The 18,358-nt window shown below is 45.9% G+C and overlaps 2 protein-coding genes across 2 annotated transcripts in view; one reads left to right on the top strand and one right to left on the bottom strand.

The window, feature by feature from the left end:
* pmpcb (peptidase, mitochondrial processing subunit beta) overlaps window positions 1-2,458 on the top strand; it is a 14,148-nt gene extending 11,690 nt beyond the window's left edge. Inside the window, exons 10-13 of the mRNA XM_056276621.1 lie at window positions 35-120; window positions 210-298; window positions 975-1,050; window positions 2,257-2,458. Of these exons, the coding sequence (XP_056132596.1) occupies window positions 35-120; window positions 210-298; window positions 975-1,050; window positions 2,257-2,321 (316 nt within the window). The 3' untranslated portion in view covers window positions 2,322-2,458. The remainder of the gene's footprint in view (window positions 1-34; window positions 121-209; window positions 299-974; window positions 1,051-2,256) is intronic.
* On the bottom strand, window positions 2,377-18,353 carry dnajc2 (DnaJ (Hsp40) homolog, subfamily C, member 2). The gene is made up of 16 exons (XM_056276618.1): window positions 17,987-18,353; window positions 17,209-17,399; window positions 16,312-16,387; window positions 16,058-16,156; window positions 14,770-14,992; window positions 14,217-14,282; window positions 10,502-10,593; window positions 9,999-10,120; window positions 9,662-9,811; window positions 8,288-8,376; window positions 8,095-8,164; window positions 6,572-6,756; window positions 5,433-5,533; window positions 4,698-4,808; window positions 3,518-3,675; window positions 2,377-2,561 (listed from the first exon to the last, which is right to left on the bottom strand). The coding sequence occupies exons 1-16, from the start codon at window positions 18,039-18,041 to the stop codon at window positions 2,493-2,495; spliced, it is 1,857 nt and encodes a 618-aa protein (XP_056132593.1). The 5' UTR covers window positions 18,042-18,353; the 3' UTR covers window positions 2,377-2,492.
* Window positions 18,354-18,358: the final 5 nt, after the last annotated feature.

Here is an 18,358-nt window from a genome sequence, read left to right as displayed (position 1 = left end):
GATGTCATGAAGTTAATCCTGACGTTTATCACAGGATGTCACTGTGCACGAGTCTGACAGAGAGCGAAGTGGTGCGAGCCAAGAACCTGCTGAAGACCAACATGCTGCTGCACCTGGATGGTAAGACGGCCTTGTGTCTCCCACCACAACAGATGCAGAATCCTAACCTGTCGCTCTCCATTCAAACTTTGTGTCCCCCCACCCATCAGGCTCCACTCCCATCTGTGAGGACATCGGCAGACAGATGCTGTGCTACAGTCGGCGGATCCCCCTTCATGAGCTGGAGGCACGAATTGATGTGAGTGAATTGACCTTTTTCCACAAGCCTGGCCGACACGCTTCCACTTAAGTCATAAAAGGCTAAAGATCGGTTTCCCCGTTGCCTTTAAAAAGCCAGCTGTCTGTCACCTTCGATCCTGTCTGTGATCACTTTGTGTTTCAGCAGAGTATGACAGGTGTTGTCACATACCTTTATTTCTGTAGTGATTTGATCAGTGGTCACAAAATGCTAACTGGCTTATCAAAGATAAATGGTAATTTCAGGGCTGTTAGTATTTTATGAAACGCTCCAGCATTCCCGTGACCCTGAGAGCAGGGTAAGCGGTTTGGATGATGGATGGATAGTATTTTATGACTCGATCAAATCACCTTTATTTACTGCGGTCGTTTCACTGACAACAGCTGTATATTTATACACTGCTGAAATGCAAAGTAAGCGATCAAACAGAAGTAAAGGCAATAAGTGTTTTTTAACATTGTGGGCAACAGGAAGAACAGATTTTTACCCCTCTTAAGACAAAGTGGAAGTACGTCAGCCATGTTTTTAGATTAGAAAACAACCACGATTTACAGACCCGTCTTTTGACTGCCCTGACATTACTGTGGCAGTAGCAGAGTGGTGGTAAGATGATGAAAGTGGAGCAAGTCAGCAGTACTTGGGAAGTGATCGCTGTTTCCCTTTGCCCTTCTAACAGGCCATCGACGCAAAGACCATCAAGGACGTGTGCACCAAATACATCTTTGACAAGTCTCCCGCTATTGCAGCAGTCGGTATGTCGACACCTGCACCTTTCTGAATGAATTCACTAAATGCATCGTTTTGTAGTCTACGTACCCCCAAGAGTTCATAACCTCTAAAATCATCTTGTGAGAAAACCCGTCACCACTAGTCGTAAAGATGACCAAGACATGAAAACACGGTGGGTCATTCGTCCGGGCCTCTCCTGTGACAACAAGCAACACTGCTCATGGTCACATCACTTCAGTGCAATTGTGAAGTTGTCATATTTCAGGCTGGAATCAGAAATACACATTGGAGGGGCGTCTGGGTAGCGTGGCGGTCTATTCCGTTGCCTACCAACATGGGGATCGCCGTTCGAAATCCCCGTGTTACCTCCGGCTTGGTCGGGCGTCCCTACAGACACAATTGGCCGTGTCTGTGGGTGGGAAGCCGGATGTGGGTATGTGTCCTGGTCACTGCATTAGCGCCTCTTCTGGTTGGTCAGGGCGCCTGTTCAGGGGGGAGGGGGAACTGGGGGGGAATAGCGTGGTCCTCCACCACACTGTTCCCCTGGTGAAACTCCTCACTGTCAGGTGAAAAGCAGCGGTTGTTGACTTCACATGTATGGGAGGAGGTATGTGGTAGTCTGCAGCCCTCCCTGGCTCAGCAGAGGGGGTGGAGCAGTGACCAGGACGGCTTGGAAGAGCGGGGTAATTGGCCAAGTACAATTGGGGAGAAAAAGGGGGGAAAAAAATCAAAAAGGAAAATAAAGACATACACATTAGATGGATCATCATTTGGGGTCTTTAGAGTGCAGATCTTCTGGTTTAAAAAGCACTACCAACCTCTTCCATGCTCTCTCTCTCTCTCTCTCGGAGGTCAGTTCCTCAACAGCAGTGCCTTGTTTAAGGACATTTCAGATGTATTTCATAACTACTTCCTGGATAATTTCGTGAAAATATGTCAGAACGACTACAGACGGGGAGTTGTGGCCTGAATGTCATTACTTTTAGTTTAGTTTCCTTTAAGGTACAGTTGATAAAATGCTCTATTTAAATCAATTTCATAATCCCTAATTAGCAGTATTTTATACAAATCATGGAGCCATTCCCAGCTAACAAACTCAGTAACTAATATGAACATTTTATTAGCTGTGCAGTACTGACGCTGTTGCACCAGTCTGCCCTCAGCTGCTGTGAACACACGAGTCTGACATGACGGGCATCTTCATTTTGGGGGGTGTTTTTGAATGGCAGGTCCCATCGAGCAGCTCCCAGACTACCAGCAGATCCGCGGTGGAATGTTCTGGATGAGAACCTGAAGACAAGCTGGTCGCCAGCTGGCAGCACCTGTACAGTATCTTAACAAAACTCTACAAACACAGTATTTAAGTCTCTTTGTAGGATTTTTTTTGTCCTCCTTTAATTTTATTATAAAATAAAGACCAACACAATAATGTTAAAATAACAGAGACTATATGTTGTGGTTTTTGTCATTTCCTGCTCTTCGCTGCTACTTGCTCCTGGGCAGCCTTCTTGGCTTTGACCATTTCCACCAGTTCCTGTCAGGAGGAGCAAAGGAAAGAAAGTCTTGTAAAATGTCTTTAAACTCAGTCTGAATAACAACCAGTCTCTGAATGTCCACATCTGACTGATTTAACTCCCAAGCAGCAGCTGGTTTCATCTACGTCACCTCGAAGGTCTGGGCGAGAAACACTCATCAGAACTCCTCAGACTGAAATGGCGCCACGATGTGGCGCTGGGTAGTTATGAATATTTATCGTCTTTCAAAAGTGTTGAATGGGGATGAAATTCAGATATTGTCATGTTGTGATACACAATTTTGTTGTATAAATGAATGACAATGGAAAATCTGACCAAAAAGCTGTCAGTAAATGAAGTGTTAAATATCTGAGGGGTATTATCTGGAAACTGGTTTTGGTTTGATGTTATGTACACGTTACACTACCGAGCGTTTCAGTATGATGGCGCTCAGCTGCATTTATAAACATGCCCCCCCCCTTCTCCCCAATTGTACCTGGCCAATCACCCCACTCTTCCGAGCCGTCCCGGTCTCTGCTCCACCCCCTCTGCTGATCCGGGGAGGGCTGCAGACTACCACATGTCTCCTCCCATACATGTGGAGTCACCAGCAGCGTCTTTTCACCTGACAGTGAGGAGTTTCACCAGGGGGACGTAGCGCGTGGGAGGATCACGCTATTCCCCCCAGGTGCCCGACTGACCAGAGGAGGCGCCAATGCATTGAACAGGACACATACCCACATCTGGCTTCCCACCCGCAGACACGGCCAATTGTGTCTGTAGGGACGCCCGACCAAGCCGGAGGTAACATGGGGATTCGAACCGCCGATCCCCCTTTTTGGTAGACTGGAATAAACCACTACACTACCTGGACGCCCGTAACGCGGTGTTTTTAACATATGGGAGCAGATATTGTGATATCAGTACTGTGTAATATTCAAAGCCATTGTGACACATGGTGTTGTGGTCCCTTTACCTTGTAGCGCTTCATGCAGTCTTTCTTGCTGCGTCCGGGCACGGCGGCGGCGATCTTCTCCCACCTCTCGGGTGTGCTGACCGGGTATGTCTTCAGCGCCTGTTCCAGAAGCTTTTGTTCCTCGGTGGTCCAGGGAGCCGCGGCGTCGCCGCTGGCAGCTGATGAGACACACGGAGGTGTAACATGAACAGTTGTGACACCCAGCAGGACACTCGTTCTGGCATTATGAGCGCCATCACACTGGCGTCTGTGTCTATACGGCCGTTAACACGTCATGGCTGTCAATGGAGTGTACGTACACACACACACTGGTAACAACGAAACCCCTGGTTATCCCAACGGGTATATATTAGTTACCGCTCAGCAGCCATCCAGGAGGAATGAACGCCGCCATGACAGAAGTCTGCAGGCGTGGCCTAACTTATGATGACCAGATTAAAACCAAAGGGCCGGGCAGGCACACGTCTTGGTGCTCAATACAGACTATAAGAGTCACCACACAACATGATGGCAGACAAGTTACAAAAAGCCCAGTGAGGACGGCCAACAACTGCTGGTGAAAGGCAGTAATGCTGTTTTTTTTTTAAAGAACAACTGCACAACTAAAAAAGGGCTTTTGAGCGGGCTGGGGTGGCATTCCTGCAACTTTGATTTCATAGCGATTTTTGTGCAAATTTGCTCACATCCTTTTTATTCTGTAATCAATGTTGGCATTGCGCCCCCTGCTGGTTTGATTCTGCCATACTTGAGCAGCCCTTAAATGTCGTTTCCAGGTAGTTTTGTTCAGAGTTGCTTGGAAACCGATACCAGGGTTAAACGGAGCTTCGGTATCTGAGACTTCACACAAGACTAAAGTCAGATGCTAACAGTCATGAATAACTTGTCATAAATAAAAGAAAAATGTCTTGATTTCATTTTTCACATGTGGCAGTCTGTCTCATTAATGGTGAAAAAAACCTGATTCTGTCTCAATTATTTTGCCCTTACTAATGGTCCAAATGTCCTCTGTTCAGCAAAGTACTGGATCAGCTCGGGACTCGGTATTGGACGATGCTTATGGAGTACTACACTGACTGAAGTGGTACTGGAAAGTGATACTGATGCATTCCTAGTCCTGTCCTCAGGGAATGGTGTAAAAACCAGTCCCAGGGGGACAGACGCTCCACATCTGGACACTCACCGTCGAATCTCTCGGAGGGAACGGCGTTGTCCACGGTGGTCGGCACGGCGGCGTGCTCTTTCTTAAACTTCTCAAAAGCTTTCCTGTTGATCTCGTCTTTCTGCTGAGGATCTGAGGAGGAAACAGCAGGACGCAGACTGATCCTGCTTCTGAAGCCCCGCTCACACATAAACACAGCTACTTCCACCACAAACTAAACAACTTTAAATGAAAAGCTCATTGTTTTTCCCCCTTTTTCTCCCCAATTGTACTTGGCCAATTACCCCACTCCTCCGAGTCGTCCCGGTCTCTGCTCCACCCCCTCTGCTGATCCGGGGAGGCTGCAGACTACCACATGCCTCCTCCCATACATGTGGAGTCGCCAGCTGTTTCTTTTCACCTGACAGTGAGGAGTTTCACCAGGGGGACGTAGCGCGTGGGAGGATCACGCTATTCCCCCCAGTTCCCCCTCCCCCCGAACAGGTGCCCTGACCGACCAGAGGAGGCGCTAGTGCAGCGACCAGGACACATACCCACATCCGGCTTCCCATCTGCAGACACGGCCAGATGTGTCTGTAGGGACGCCTGACCAAGCAGGAGGTAACACGGGGATTCCAACCGGTGATCTCCGTGGTGGTAGGCAACGGAATAGACCGCTACGCTACCCGGACGCCCACAAATCCTTTAAAAAATGTGGAAAACATTTTTAAACTCAGGGCAGGGCAGTGGTGTGTGCTCGGTTCTCGTTTGTCCTACCTAGTCGTTGTAAGTTCTTGGCTTTGTTGATGACGTCTTTGGCCGTCCTCTTGATGCTTCCGGTGGAGTGCAGGTTCATGTAGTTGGCGATGACTTCCCATCTGGAGCGAGACAGCAGACGGTCAGCTGGGAAACTCAAACACTTGAGGTTTGTTCTACATTTCAGCAGATGAGTTTTATGCCTCTGCCGTAAGACAACACACGGTGTGTGTCAGTCACACCAACTCGCATCATAAGCTAACTTGTGACTGGGAGAAGACTGTGGGTTTTTAAGTGTCAGACCAGGTGCAGCGTGCTTCGCTTAAATTCAAATGAGCCCAGATCGTCCCAAACTAGTCTGTCGTCGCCTCCTTGAACGGAGACATTTCTAGGATTTTAGGAAATGGGATTAAAACTGACAGGTGACTGCACTGAACTGCAGAATAAAATACGTTTAATACTTTGTTCAAACAGCAACAACACTGAATCTCTGGATTCCTGTTTAGTAAACACACCTGACCACAATTTTTCTCACGTTTTTTTTTACTTTACTCACTTTTCCATCGTCTCATATCTCTTCCAGACCTTTTTTTTTTTTAAACTTTGGTCATTGTGATTCACATTTTACATCTGCATGTATGTTTGCACAGGGAATGTAACTGAGATGTTCACATATTCAGTCAGTCTTATGAACAGTGCTGCTGAGGAATGATGGAAATGTCCCCTGGACTGACCTGACCCACACATCTACGACAGGGTCGGGGCTAGAGTGAGACAGGGTAGGGGGCTTAGATTGAGACAAGGTAGAGAGCTTAGAGTGAGGCAGGGTCAGGGGGTTAGAGTGAGACACGGTCGGGGGTTAGAGTGAGACAGGGTTAGAGGGTTACAGTGAGACAGGGTCAGGGTTAGAGTGAGACAGGGTTAGAGGGTTACAGTGAGACAGGGTCAGGGGGTTAGAGTGAGACAGGGTCAGAGGGTTACAGTGAGACAGGGTCAGGGTTAGAGTGAGACAGGGTTAGAGGGTTACAGTGAGACAGGGTCAGGGGGTTAGAGTGAGACAGGGTTAGAGGGTTACAGTGAGACAGGGTCAGGGTTAGAGTGAGACAGGGTCAGGGGGTTAGAGTGAGACAGGGTCAGGGTTAAAGAGAGACAAGCTGTACCTGGCGTTGGTCCCAGCGGGGAAGAGGTTGACGGCCTTGATAAGCAGCTGAAGGTCGTCCTCGGACCAGCCCTTCCCACCGCCGCCGCCGCCGCCTCCGCTGGCCTGCTCCGTGCTGCGCGCCGCCTGCCGGGCCTGGACCTCCGCCTCCCGCTCCCTCTGCAGCTGAGCGTTCACCTCTTGCACCTGAAACCCAACACAGACATGTTGAAAGATAGGAGACCAAACAACCCGTCTTCCTTCTTCTGTCACTGGTGTTGTGCAGTCTCACCCTCCCGTGTGTTTCAGTAGAAACAGAAATCAAGCCACGTTTAAACTACTGGATATTTGACCACATCCGTACATGTTCACTCCTGAACGCAGTGTGTTCAGTGAGTCTCGGACGGCTGGTTCAGCCCTGATGCTGGTTCAGCCCTGACACTGATTCAGCCCTGATGCTGGTTCAGCCCTGACACTGGTTCAGCCCTGACGCTGGTTCAGCCCTGACGCTGGTTCAGCCCTGACGCTGGTTCAGCCCTGACGCTGGTTCAGCCCTGACGCTGGTTCAGCCCTGACGCTGGTTCAGCCCTGACGCTGGTTCAGCCCTGACACTGGTTCAGCCCTGACAACACTTTGTTGATGCTGTGAGACGACAAACATCCACAGTGGTTCTCAGCTGCTTCTACACCTGCCTCTTGTAACTCACACCCAGTGATTTGTTCTGTTCATACTGTGTGGTGACTATGTACTGCATGTACTATATATACTGCATGTACTGCATGTACACGACTGGGAAAGGTGACTCAGTCCATCGGGACAGGAAGTTTCGTGGGAGAGACGTTTCATCATGAAACTGGTTCACTTCTCTGGGAATTCTGTACTTTGACCAAGTGTGTATAAGAAACACTGCATTGCATGAGAGCAGGCAGGATAAGTTTGCCTACCTTGTGTAAATAAAAGTTATAAATAAAGTTGGGGTGTGGTGGTCTATTCCGTTGCCTACCAACACGAGGATCGCCAGTTCAAATCCCCATGTTACCTCCTGCGTGGTTGGGCGTCCCTACAGACAAATTAGCCGTGTCTGCAGGTGGGAAGCCAGATGTGGGTATGTGTCCTGGTTGCTGCACTAGCGCCTCCTCTGGGCGGTTGGGATGCCTGTTTGGGGGGGGAAGGGGGAACTGGGGGAATAGCGTGATCCTCCCACATGCTACGTCCCCCTGGTGAAACTCCTCACTGTCAGGTGAAAAGAAGCGGCTGGTGACTCCACATGTATGGGAGGAGGCATGTGGTAGCCTGCAGCCCTCCCTGGATCGGCAGAGGGGGTGGAGCAGAGACCGGGACAGCTCAGAAGAGTGGGGTAGTTGGCCAAGTACAATTGGGAAGAAAATGGGGGGGAAAGCAAAATAAATAAAAAATAAAATCATGGTTTAATTATTGTTGGACGCTCCTTCACTATACAAACAAACACACACACACACACACACACACACACACACACACACAAAGTGGCTCAACTGTGATTGGGTGGAGTCATGTCTTCTTCACCTGTTTGTCCACAGCAGCTTTGCCTTCCACTTTGGTTCCCGAGGCCAAGGCTTCGTTCAGGGACTGCAGACTAGAGGACATGAGAGGAAAACAACAACATCATATTCACTTCTGAAGCTCGTGGCTGGCGGCGTGTCAGATGGGACAGGCGCCTCAGCGCCTGAGGGGGCGCTCTGATTCAGGTTAATGGTACCTCGCCAACTCCAGCCGGTCACAAAGCTTCTCGATTTCCTCCATCATCTTCACGCTGTCCGCCTCGTCGTCTGCGAAGTAGTTCCAGTTCTGAGGAAAATCACAGAAACTTGTCAGAAACCAGGTCTTACACCCAGCCACCACCTGCACATACAGAAACCAGTTCTTACACCCAGCCACCACCTGCACATACAAACCAGTTCTTACACCCAGCCACCACCTGCACATACAGAAACCAGTTCTTACACCCAGCCACCACCTGCACATACAAACCAGTTCTTAGACCCAGCCACCACCTGCACATAAAAACCAGTTCTTACACCCAGCCACCACCTGCACATACAAACCAGTTCTTACACCCAGCCACCACCTGCACATACAGAAACCAGTTCTTACACCCAGCCACCACCTGCACATACAGAAACCAGGTCTTACACCCAGCCACCACCTGCACATACAAACCAGTTCTTACACCCAGCCACCACCTGCACATACAAACCAGTTCTTAGACCCAGCCACCACCTGCACATAAAAACCAGTTCTTACACCCAGCCACCACCTGCACATACAAACCAGTTCTTACACCCAGCCACCACCTGCACATACAGAAACCAGTTCTTACACCCAGCCACCACCTGCACATACAGAAACCAGGTCTTACACCCAGCCACCACCTGCACATACAAACCAGTTCTTACACCCAGCCACCACCTGCACATACAGAAACCAGTTCTTACACCCAGTCACCACCTGCACATACAGAAACCAGTTCTTAGACCCAGCCACCACCTGCACATAAAAACCAGTTCTTGGACCCAGCCACCACCTGCACATACAAACAAGTTCTTACACCCAGCCACCACCTGCACATACAGAAACCAGTTCTTACACCCAGCCACCACCTGCACATACAGAAACCAGTTCTTAGACCCAGCCATCACCTGCACATACAGAAACCAGTTCTTACACCCAGCCACCACCTGCACATACAAACCAGTTCTTAGACCCAGCCACCACCTGCACATACAGAAACCAGTTCTTACACCCAGCCACCACCTGCACATACAAACCAGTTCTTACACCCAGCCACCACCTGCACATACAAACCAATTCTTAGACCCAGCCACCACCTGCACATACAGAAACCAGTTCTTACACCCAGCCACCACCTACACATACAGAAACCAGTTCTTAGACCCAGCCACCACCTGCACATACAGAAACCAGTTCTTAGACCCAGCCACCACCTGCACATACAGAAACCAGTTCTTACACCCAGTAGTAGTGGTGGCAGTAGTAGTATTAGTAGCAGTAGTAGTATCAGTAGTATTAGTAGTAGTAGTAGTAGTCGTAACATTAGGTCAAAAGGAAGAACCTTGCAGGTGGTCCTGAGTTTCTGCCGCTCCTTTTTAATGGCCTTTTTCTGAATCTCCTTCTCCTTCTTGGCCTGTTGGGCAGCCTGCTTGGCCTCCTCTTCCTCCTTCTCTTTCGCCAGGCGGGCCGCCTCCAGCTCCGCCTGTCGGGCCTGGAACACACACACACACACACACACACACACACACACACACACACACACACACACACACACACACACACACACACACACACACACACACACAGAGTTAATGTTTGCACATACACACTTTCCATCTTCTTCAACCCCACACCAGCCAGCCGCCTCCCCGTCTCGACTAAATAAAAGAATGACTTACTCGTTCTCGCTCTTCCTGCTCTCTTTTCTTAGCGTCGGCTTTGGCTTTCTTCTCCGACTCTTTCCTGGCTTTTTCTTCTTCTTTAAATTTCTTTATTCTGGGGTCACAGCTGTAAGCGGTATCTGGACAGGAGACGAACAAACCCACACACACTAATAAACTCCAGAGGGACGTCGGCCATCACGCAGCAGAAGGAATGAAAGTGTGACGCCGCTGAGGTCATTCACCTCATCTACAGTTCAGCAGGCTGAATTTATTATTATACAAGTTTATAGTTCATATTATTTCACTGTGATCAAATATTGCTTTTCCTGTTACAATGTTGTGGGTCAGCCTGGTTAGAGGTAAACCTTACTTCGGCCATGTTACCCAGGTTTTCATTTTCATTTCAACATCTTTAACGTCCTGTTACAGGTGAACTATGTCCTCCGTCATGGCTGCTGCTCTGGCTGGGTAGTTCTGAAGTGTGTGTTATGTGTTTATCAGCTCCGATAAGACCATACCGACTAGTGTTCGTATTCGGTTCATTTCTTCCTTTTTCCTCTGAGCTCTGGAAGCACGATTCTGCTTTTCAATCCATCTCCGCTCATCTCGACTGTAAAGAGGAACGCACAACCACAGAGATAAGACGTTGAGATGGTACACGAGTCTTGTCACGGTGCTGCATTCTGCGTTCCTTTCATGAGGTTGAGAACTTATCACCACCTTTGACCATTAGAGGGGGCCACTGGCTTCTTAATTGTTCATTGCAAATCCACCACCATCATGGTGCACAATGACTGGTTGTCTGAATACCCATACTATGACTGTAGTACATGCTGTATAATACCTATTTCTAGTATACTACATTAAAATGTTCACAGTATGGAAAATATGCTCTCCTAACAATGCCAGGATGTATACTATTTTCATCAGAAATATCTAATATCAATCGACTGGATACTATTCTGGAAGAAAATTTGTGTTGTTACCACGGAGATATAAGTTGTGTGAGCTAGGACTGTGTGATATGACGATATATATTGTGGGATGATAGAAAACGTCCATCATTTCATATTAAGCTCTATCATTTATTTCGTTGTGTTGCAAATCACACTCTTTACGGCAATATTTTTCGTCATTTGCACGATCCTTTCCGCTCTTTGCACAGCACGGACACAGGCAGGAAATTTGCATGAAGGCAACACAAACAAACATGGAGGACAGTAAATGTAACGCAGAACGGGATAATTCTGAACAGAAGGACTCTGACCAGCCAGGACAAAACCAGGAGCTTGTACCTAGAAGAGGGGCTACTTCTGTTGTATCGTATAAGCTATTTATTCACTGAATTTACAGAAAATGAAATTCATGAAAACTTAAATGAAAATTTCATGAAAATTTACAGAAAATCACATATCGTGATAGAATGACCTATATTGTGATATGAGATCATATAGACCTCATATGACCAATGCGATACGGTCATATCGCACAGCCGTAGTGTGAGCCGTATCCCCTTGCTGTCACTTCCGCTGGTTGACTGAGGATAGTGTAATAGATTTATGATACATATTAAACATGTTTTAAGGGACAGAAAGTACTAAACAGTATAACATAACATCCTCCTAGAGAGATTAGCTTCCACTGGAATAACTGGCACCCTCTTGACTGGTTTGGATCATATGTCTCTGGCTGCACTCAGTTTGTCCAACTTAAAAATCACAGTGCTTTCATTACTACTGGTGTTCCCCAGGGCTCTGTATTGGGATCCCTCTTATTTATTATTTACCTATTACCTCTTGGCCACATTTTCAGGAAATTTGGCATTCAATTTCACTGCTATGCGGATGACACCCAGCTCTATCTAGCCACCAAGCCTAACTCCACTCTTCAATCCGCTTCCCTTTCCGACTGCTTATCAATAAATCAAGTTGCATTTTATATAGCGCTTTTCTAGCTTAACAGCCACTCAAAGCGCTTTACATTTCTGGTCAAATCTGAATTTCAGACACGTGTTATAATAGAACACACAAGCCGTTTTCTGTACAATCGCTACTCATTTCGTATGCGTAAGGCCATCGAAATGTGATTTACAACAATTAACTTATTCACACGTGTATTACAAAAAGATTTCACATGGGCCGTTGAGACTATTGACATTAAGCAGACCAGTGACAGACCTTAGTCGGTATGCAGATAATGGATTGTAGACAGCAGTGGAATGGTCACCAGAAACTACAAAGTTATTTTCCTGCACCTAACATTACCATTTCCATTATTACCACGTGGGAATGAATCAGAGCCTCTGAATAGCAGACAGGCTTTGCGCATTAACACGGCCGAATGGGTTTCCATGTTAACTATTCCAATAGATTAAATCATTTCAGCGCATGCCAGGCTAACCACATGCATAAAAATCGGTTGTCACGCAACAAGTCAAACAGACTGACGAATGGATGAGGTTGCTGTCTAGTGAGCCGCTATTGCAGCAGTGTCATCAACCAGCACGTGCTACCATCAACGTTACCGTTGGCCTAACATGATATTTAACATCTTGTGACTTTACAACTATGTCATTCATAAATGCTTGATTTTCTAGTAACAAAAGATGTGGGATGAGTATTAATCTTAACAATACGACTGGCTATTTCTCCCAAATTTACTGATTACACTGCGGCCATATCCACGTGCCACTTCTTGCATAGTGGCTGGGTAGCTTGCTCACATACACAAACTCTACGGCCTGTGTCATTTAAAAACACAAGGGGAAACAAATAACAGCTCAATACCACATTGGCCAATATTTTATAGAAGTTGTTAATTACCTCATTTAGTGTATCTGTGATGAAAAAATACATATTGTAAGTGGTCAAAATTACTAGAAATTAAATCCTGGTTTTCATACCATTTCCTCAAACTTAATAGTGATAAAACTGAGGTCCTCCTAGTAGGTACTAAATCTACTTTGGCTAAACCTGATAGTTTTTCTCTGACTATTGACTATTCTATAGTTACTCCATTGCCTCAGGTTAAGAGTCTGGGTGTCATCTTGGACAGCACATTATCTTTTGAAGCCCACATCACCAATGTTACTCGGTCTGCATACTTCCACCTACGCAATATTAATTGTCTTCGCTCGTCACTTACACCAAACAGCACCGCCATACTCACTCACACCCTGGTTACGTCCCGTATTGACTACTATAATTCAATCCTCTTTGGTCTTCCCCTCAAGTGTCTTCAGAAACTTCAACTGGTCCAGAATTCAGCTGCCCGTACCATTACCAGAACTCCTTGTATAGATCACATCACTCCTGTTCTTCAGCAACTCCACTGGCTCCCTGTTAAATACCGTATTGACTTCAAGATCCTGCTCCTCACCTTTAAGGCCCTTAATAACCTAGCTCCTTTATATCTTTCTGAACTCCTTCATATCCGCATGCCCTCCCACACTCTCAGATCCTCTTCTGCTCTCCACCTCACTACACCTTCGGCCCGCTTGACTACCATGGGGTCTAGAGCCTTCAGTCACTCTGCCCCCCGCCTATGGAACTCTCTCCCACAAGACATTCGCAACAGTGACTCTCTTTCAACCTTCAGATCCCATCTCAAAACGCACCTTTTCAAACTGGCATATTCAGTCTGATCCACACTGCACTGAGTTTTGTGCAGATGATGATTTTATACTTATCTGTTGTGTTAACTTTTTATTGTCTACCCTGCTTTGTTTGATTTTATGGTCTGATACAGTGCTGGTTGTTTTTTTTACTGTGTTCTGTACGGTGTCCTTGAGTGCTCTGAAAGGCGCCCACAAATAAAATGTATTATTATTATTATAATTATTATTTGTACTGTTAGTATGCAATATATTCTATTAGTATGCAGAACGAAGCAGAATATTCAGACACAGCCGCTGTGTATTTGGAAGTAATTCGACAGTAACTGACCTGAGGTGAATGTGTTATTTCATACCAACAGCATCAGGTGGCTGAACAGTGGCATCAACTCTTTACACAGTCAGTGATTAGGGATCAACACTTGAAACAGCTTTCGTCATTTAACCTTGTCACCAAACATCAGCACTGAAGTAGTAATGCACTTTCAGTTTGGAACAACAATGAAATAGAACTGACGGAGTTAATACCACTGATGTTAATCTGATATCAGGGAAATCCCCCATCGTGACAAACCCACTACGTACAACAACTCTCCGTATGACTGTGCTGGTTTACTCACCATTCAGCCTTTTCCTTTTCCTCTTCATCCAAATAAGAAAATTCTCTCCATGAGTCAAAATTGTACCTTTAGAGGAAAGTGCAACCAGAAGAAATGGGAGTATTGAGTGCAGGTCTGCCTTCAGCTCTGGGTCATTATCAGGGATGTGGTGGTACAAAAACTATGATCTTCAGTCTGAGATCATTACAAATAACAAACAGTGATAGTGAATACTAGCAGTTACTATCATTATCAACCATAGATCAGACATACAGATGGAGAAATGAGAGGGACATAAATATATAAACACATTTATACTTCTCCCTCGGTTCAATACCCCTTAAGTATGATATGTACTATAGAGATGATTCGTAAGGTTTTGCTCAGGGGTAGACTACTTTCAGGGGTGTAAACGGAGTTGAGATGGATTTAACCTCCGTTACACCCCTGATGGTTAAAACCATCTCCGACTTGACAGACATGGAGGGGTGGATAAATGTGTTGAGGGGCAAAAAAAAAGAAGCTTCTCATCAGTCAGTTACAAGGGGAAGCAGCGGATAGCATCACCACTTACCAAAAAGAATAAAAGTTATCCACCTCTTCGAAAGAGGATTCCAGCGTTCCCAGTTTGGGGACGTGCTTTTTGGAAGACCATCTGGCATTTCTATCGAACACGGGCGCAAACGCCTCGAAAAAGTTCTCTTTGCCTTCGCTCTTTGAAGGCACCATGTTGTCAAAGGTTGGGTCGACGCTGTCAAAGGCTCTTCTCTTCAGGGGGTCTGACAGGATTTCTATAGCTGAGAAACCAAGCGGGTTTGAAATGTGTTAAAAGTGAGTTTTTTTCATTAAATTTTAAATATTTTGTATTTTATTCTGATTTTTGTGATAAAAACCCCCCATCTTTTTACTGTTGGAAGAGCAAAAAACAAAAAACTGTCTCTGCTGTGCTGCATCTTATATTCTTACAATTTACAATTTCATGTAGCAAACCCTTTCACCCAAAGCAACGTACATCTGAGAGTTAATACAACAACAAGGATCTAGTCAGGAGGCGACAATGCAAGTAAGTGGCAAAAAAACTAGCCATAGGTGTCAACAGGCAGTGCACAAAGGCAATGAATAGGGTGCATAGAAGCGAATTTTTAACATTTTTTTTAATATTAAATACCATCATGTGTGGAGGTGTTTGAGAAAGAGCTGGGTCTTTAGCTTCTTCTTAAAGATGGAGAGGGACTCAGTAGATCGAATGGAGTTTGGTAACTCGTTCCACCACTGGGGAACTACAGAAGAGAAGAGTCTGGCTGGTGACTTAGGGCCCCGTTGTGGCGGAATTGCCAGGCACCTTTCATTGGCAGAGTGTAGTGAGGGGGACTGAATGTAGACCTCAATGAGGGAGTTCAGGTAGGCGAGAGCCGTTTTAGTTGCTGTTTTGTAAACGAGCATTACGGTTTTGAATTTGATGCGGGCAGCAACTGGGAGCCAGTGGAGGGATATGAACAGCGGAGTAATGTATGCTGTTTTGGGTTGGTTGAAGACCAGACATGCCGCCATGTTCTGGATCATTTGCAGAGGTTTGAAAGTGCATGCAGCGAGACCTGCCAGTAAGGAGTTGTAGTAGTCAATGCGTGATATAACAAGAGCCTGTACCAGGAGTTGTGCTGCATGCTCAGACAGGTAGGGTCTAATTTTCCTGATGTTGTACAGGGCAAATCGGCACAACCGAGCAATTTCTTATTCTTAGCATTGCTCGGCTTTCATGCCTTAAGTGTTCATTTAACTAACATAAAATGACACTGTGTTTAAGGGCTGCTCCCCTGCTTAGTTTGTTGTGTTAACAACAGAATAAATAATAATAATAATACCTTTAGTAATACAGGTGAAATAGTCGTTGTCGCCCTCTACGATCTGTTCTCCAGCAGCTTTCCGTTTGTCTGGGTGGTGTTTCAGCACCATGGCTTTATCTGTAGCAAACGAAGTCACCAGAGCACTGATTATTATTTCATCAGTTTGTTTCTGACAGTGAGCTGTGTATTACTTGGGTTATTAGTTTGCTTCTTATGGCGGGTTGTGTATTAAAACAGAGACACTGGGAAACGGTCCAAATGCTGTTACTTACGGGCAGCTTTGATTTGCTTCTGTGTGGCCTTGTACCTTATGTGGGCCAGTCCCAGGACAGCATAGTGATCTTGGTTCTGAAAATGGTGTGTATATTCATTAGCTTAAAGCAGAAACTCTTTTTAGACTATTTTACAATTAGGACAGGGGGGAGGATTTACATACTACTGTGTATCAAGACATGAATAATGTATACAATCACCAAGAACCTTACAACTTGACTTAATGATCACTGATTAAATGATGAAGCAATTAGTGCATCCTGGTTGTACACTGAATCATTGTATTAAATCAGTTTGCAAGACAAAAGTCCAAAACCACTGTCAAGTGAGGGTTTTTATATATATACATACACAGATGTAGGAAAAACACTTTTAATACATAGCAGTACAAGCTTGTTTCGTGTGTCGTGCACTAATCAGCTGATGATTAGTGCATGACACACGAAACATGCGTGTACTGCTATGTATTAAAAGTGTTTTTCCTACATCTATATTGATATTCCACTCCTCATTAGTTGAGCACTCTTATCAACACCAACACAATTGGTTGTTTAATTTGAATGTTTCCCCTTCTGATTGGTCGCTGTCCAACCGAAATTAGGGGCGTGATGCTGGACAACGTAAACTGTATGATTCTTTGTGAAAAACCATTAGCAGCTGATGAGTGCGAGATATATATATATATAGCCACATATAAAACAGCAGTCTGATTTTCTAAGCAATCCCAGACCAGAACGGCATTCTGTGTGAGACATTGGATAAAAGTTGCCTTTTGCATCCATTAGTTGGCATTCGGTTGACTCAGCATCCACATGGGACAAAGAGGGCCACTGGCTGGTCTGTGGTGTCTACCTGCTCTGTTCCCTTGTCAGATATCCCTGCATTCCCTCCAGTACCTTCCAGTCTTTTGGGTCCAAGGTTCGGAGCATTGGGTACTCCTCCAGTTGCAGCTCTTCATCCTCCTCTTCCTCTGAGAGCTCCTCCTCTTCCTCCAGCTCCTGGAAAGAGGAGGACACATTCCTGTTCCTCCTCCTCACAAAGGCCTCGTACCATCGACCGACTGGCTCCACCTGGATCTTCACTGAGGCTGGGGGAGGACAAGCGAGAGCAGGGTAGACAGAAAGACAAAAAAAAAAAAATCTATCTCTGATCATGTCATAGGAAACAATATTGAGAGTATGAGTCCGAACAAGTAGATAATAATATGAGTAATAGTAGTATCCAACACGATTCTATTATATACTGCATTGATTTAACTTGAATACAGCAACAGGTTCTCAGGAAACTCATTCCGCCACTGACAGCTTGTCATTTCATGTTGGCAGCACTGTGGTAATCGATTGTGGTAAACCATTAAGAGCTGTGTCAATCGCCAGGGGTACCTAACCAGTAGGCTGGCGGCTGAGATCAGCTGGCTGAGTAGCTGCTGTAAATCACAGCAAGTGTAATTAATTAGTGTGGGAACAACTAGAGAATATCATGCAACAAACATTAAAATGAACACTCAGTTCCGTGTAGCAAACATACGACATAATTCATGTTCAGGCAGCTTTCAGTCCGCTACCGGTAAGGCGCATTACACCCAGCACTGCTGCTGGCACTTTCGCGACATGCTAGCCTATAAATAGTAGTGTCTGGTTAGCTTAGCGGGCTTCATTTGGCTTCGGTGCTTACCGGCAGCGGCTCTGTAGATGACCGTTACGTCCCCTTCCGCTGCTTCTAACAGCATTTTAAGCAGCGAAGCTAAACAAACATCCAAGAGCGAGAAAACGATTGAATGACAGCCTCCTAAAGTGCAAGTGTAGGTCCCGCTCACTGACACGGCACATGGGCCTCCCTTTACAGAGCAATGTGTGGCGTCACACCATAATGAGTCCGGAGTCCGGCTGTTTGCACGACGTTCACCCAAAAATGGCTAAAACTGGTCGCGAAACGAAGATAGATACATTTGTATATTTATATGAATGTAAGATGTAATGTGTAGAGCATAGAACAAACGAGATAGATTAACACGAATTTTTCGTAGGTGGTCCGTTGATGATAAAA

The sequence above is a fragment of the Lampris incognitus genome, chromosome 3 (genome assembly GCF_029633865.1).
Source record: "Lampris incognitus isolate fLamInc1 chromosome 3, fLamInc1.hap2, whole genome shotgun sequence".
Classification (NCBI taxonomy): domain Eukaryota; kingdom Metazoa; phylum Chordata; class Actinopteri; order Lampriformes; family Lampridae; genus Lampris; species Lampris incognitus.
Note: the sequence above shows the minus strand (reverse complement) of the source record. Positions and strands in the feature narration are given on the sequence as shown.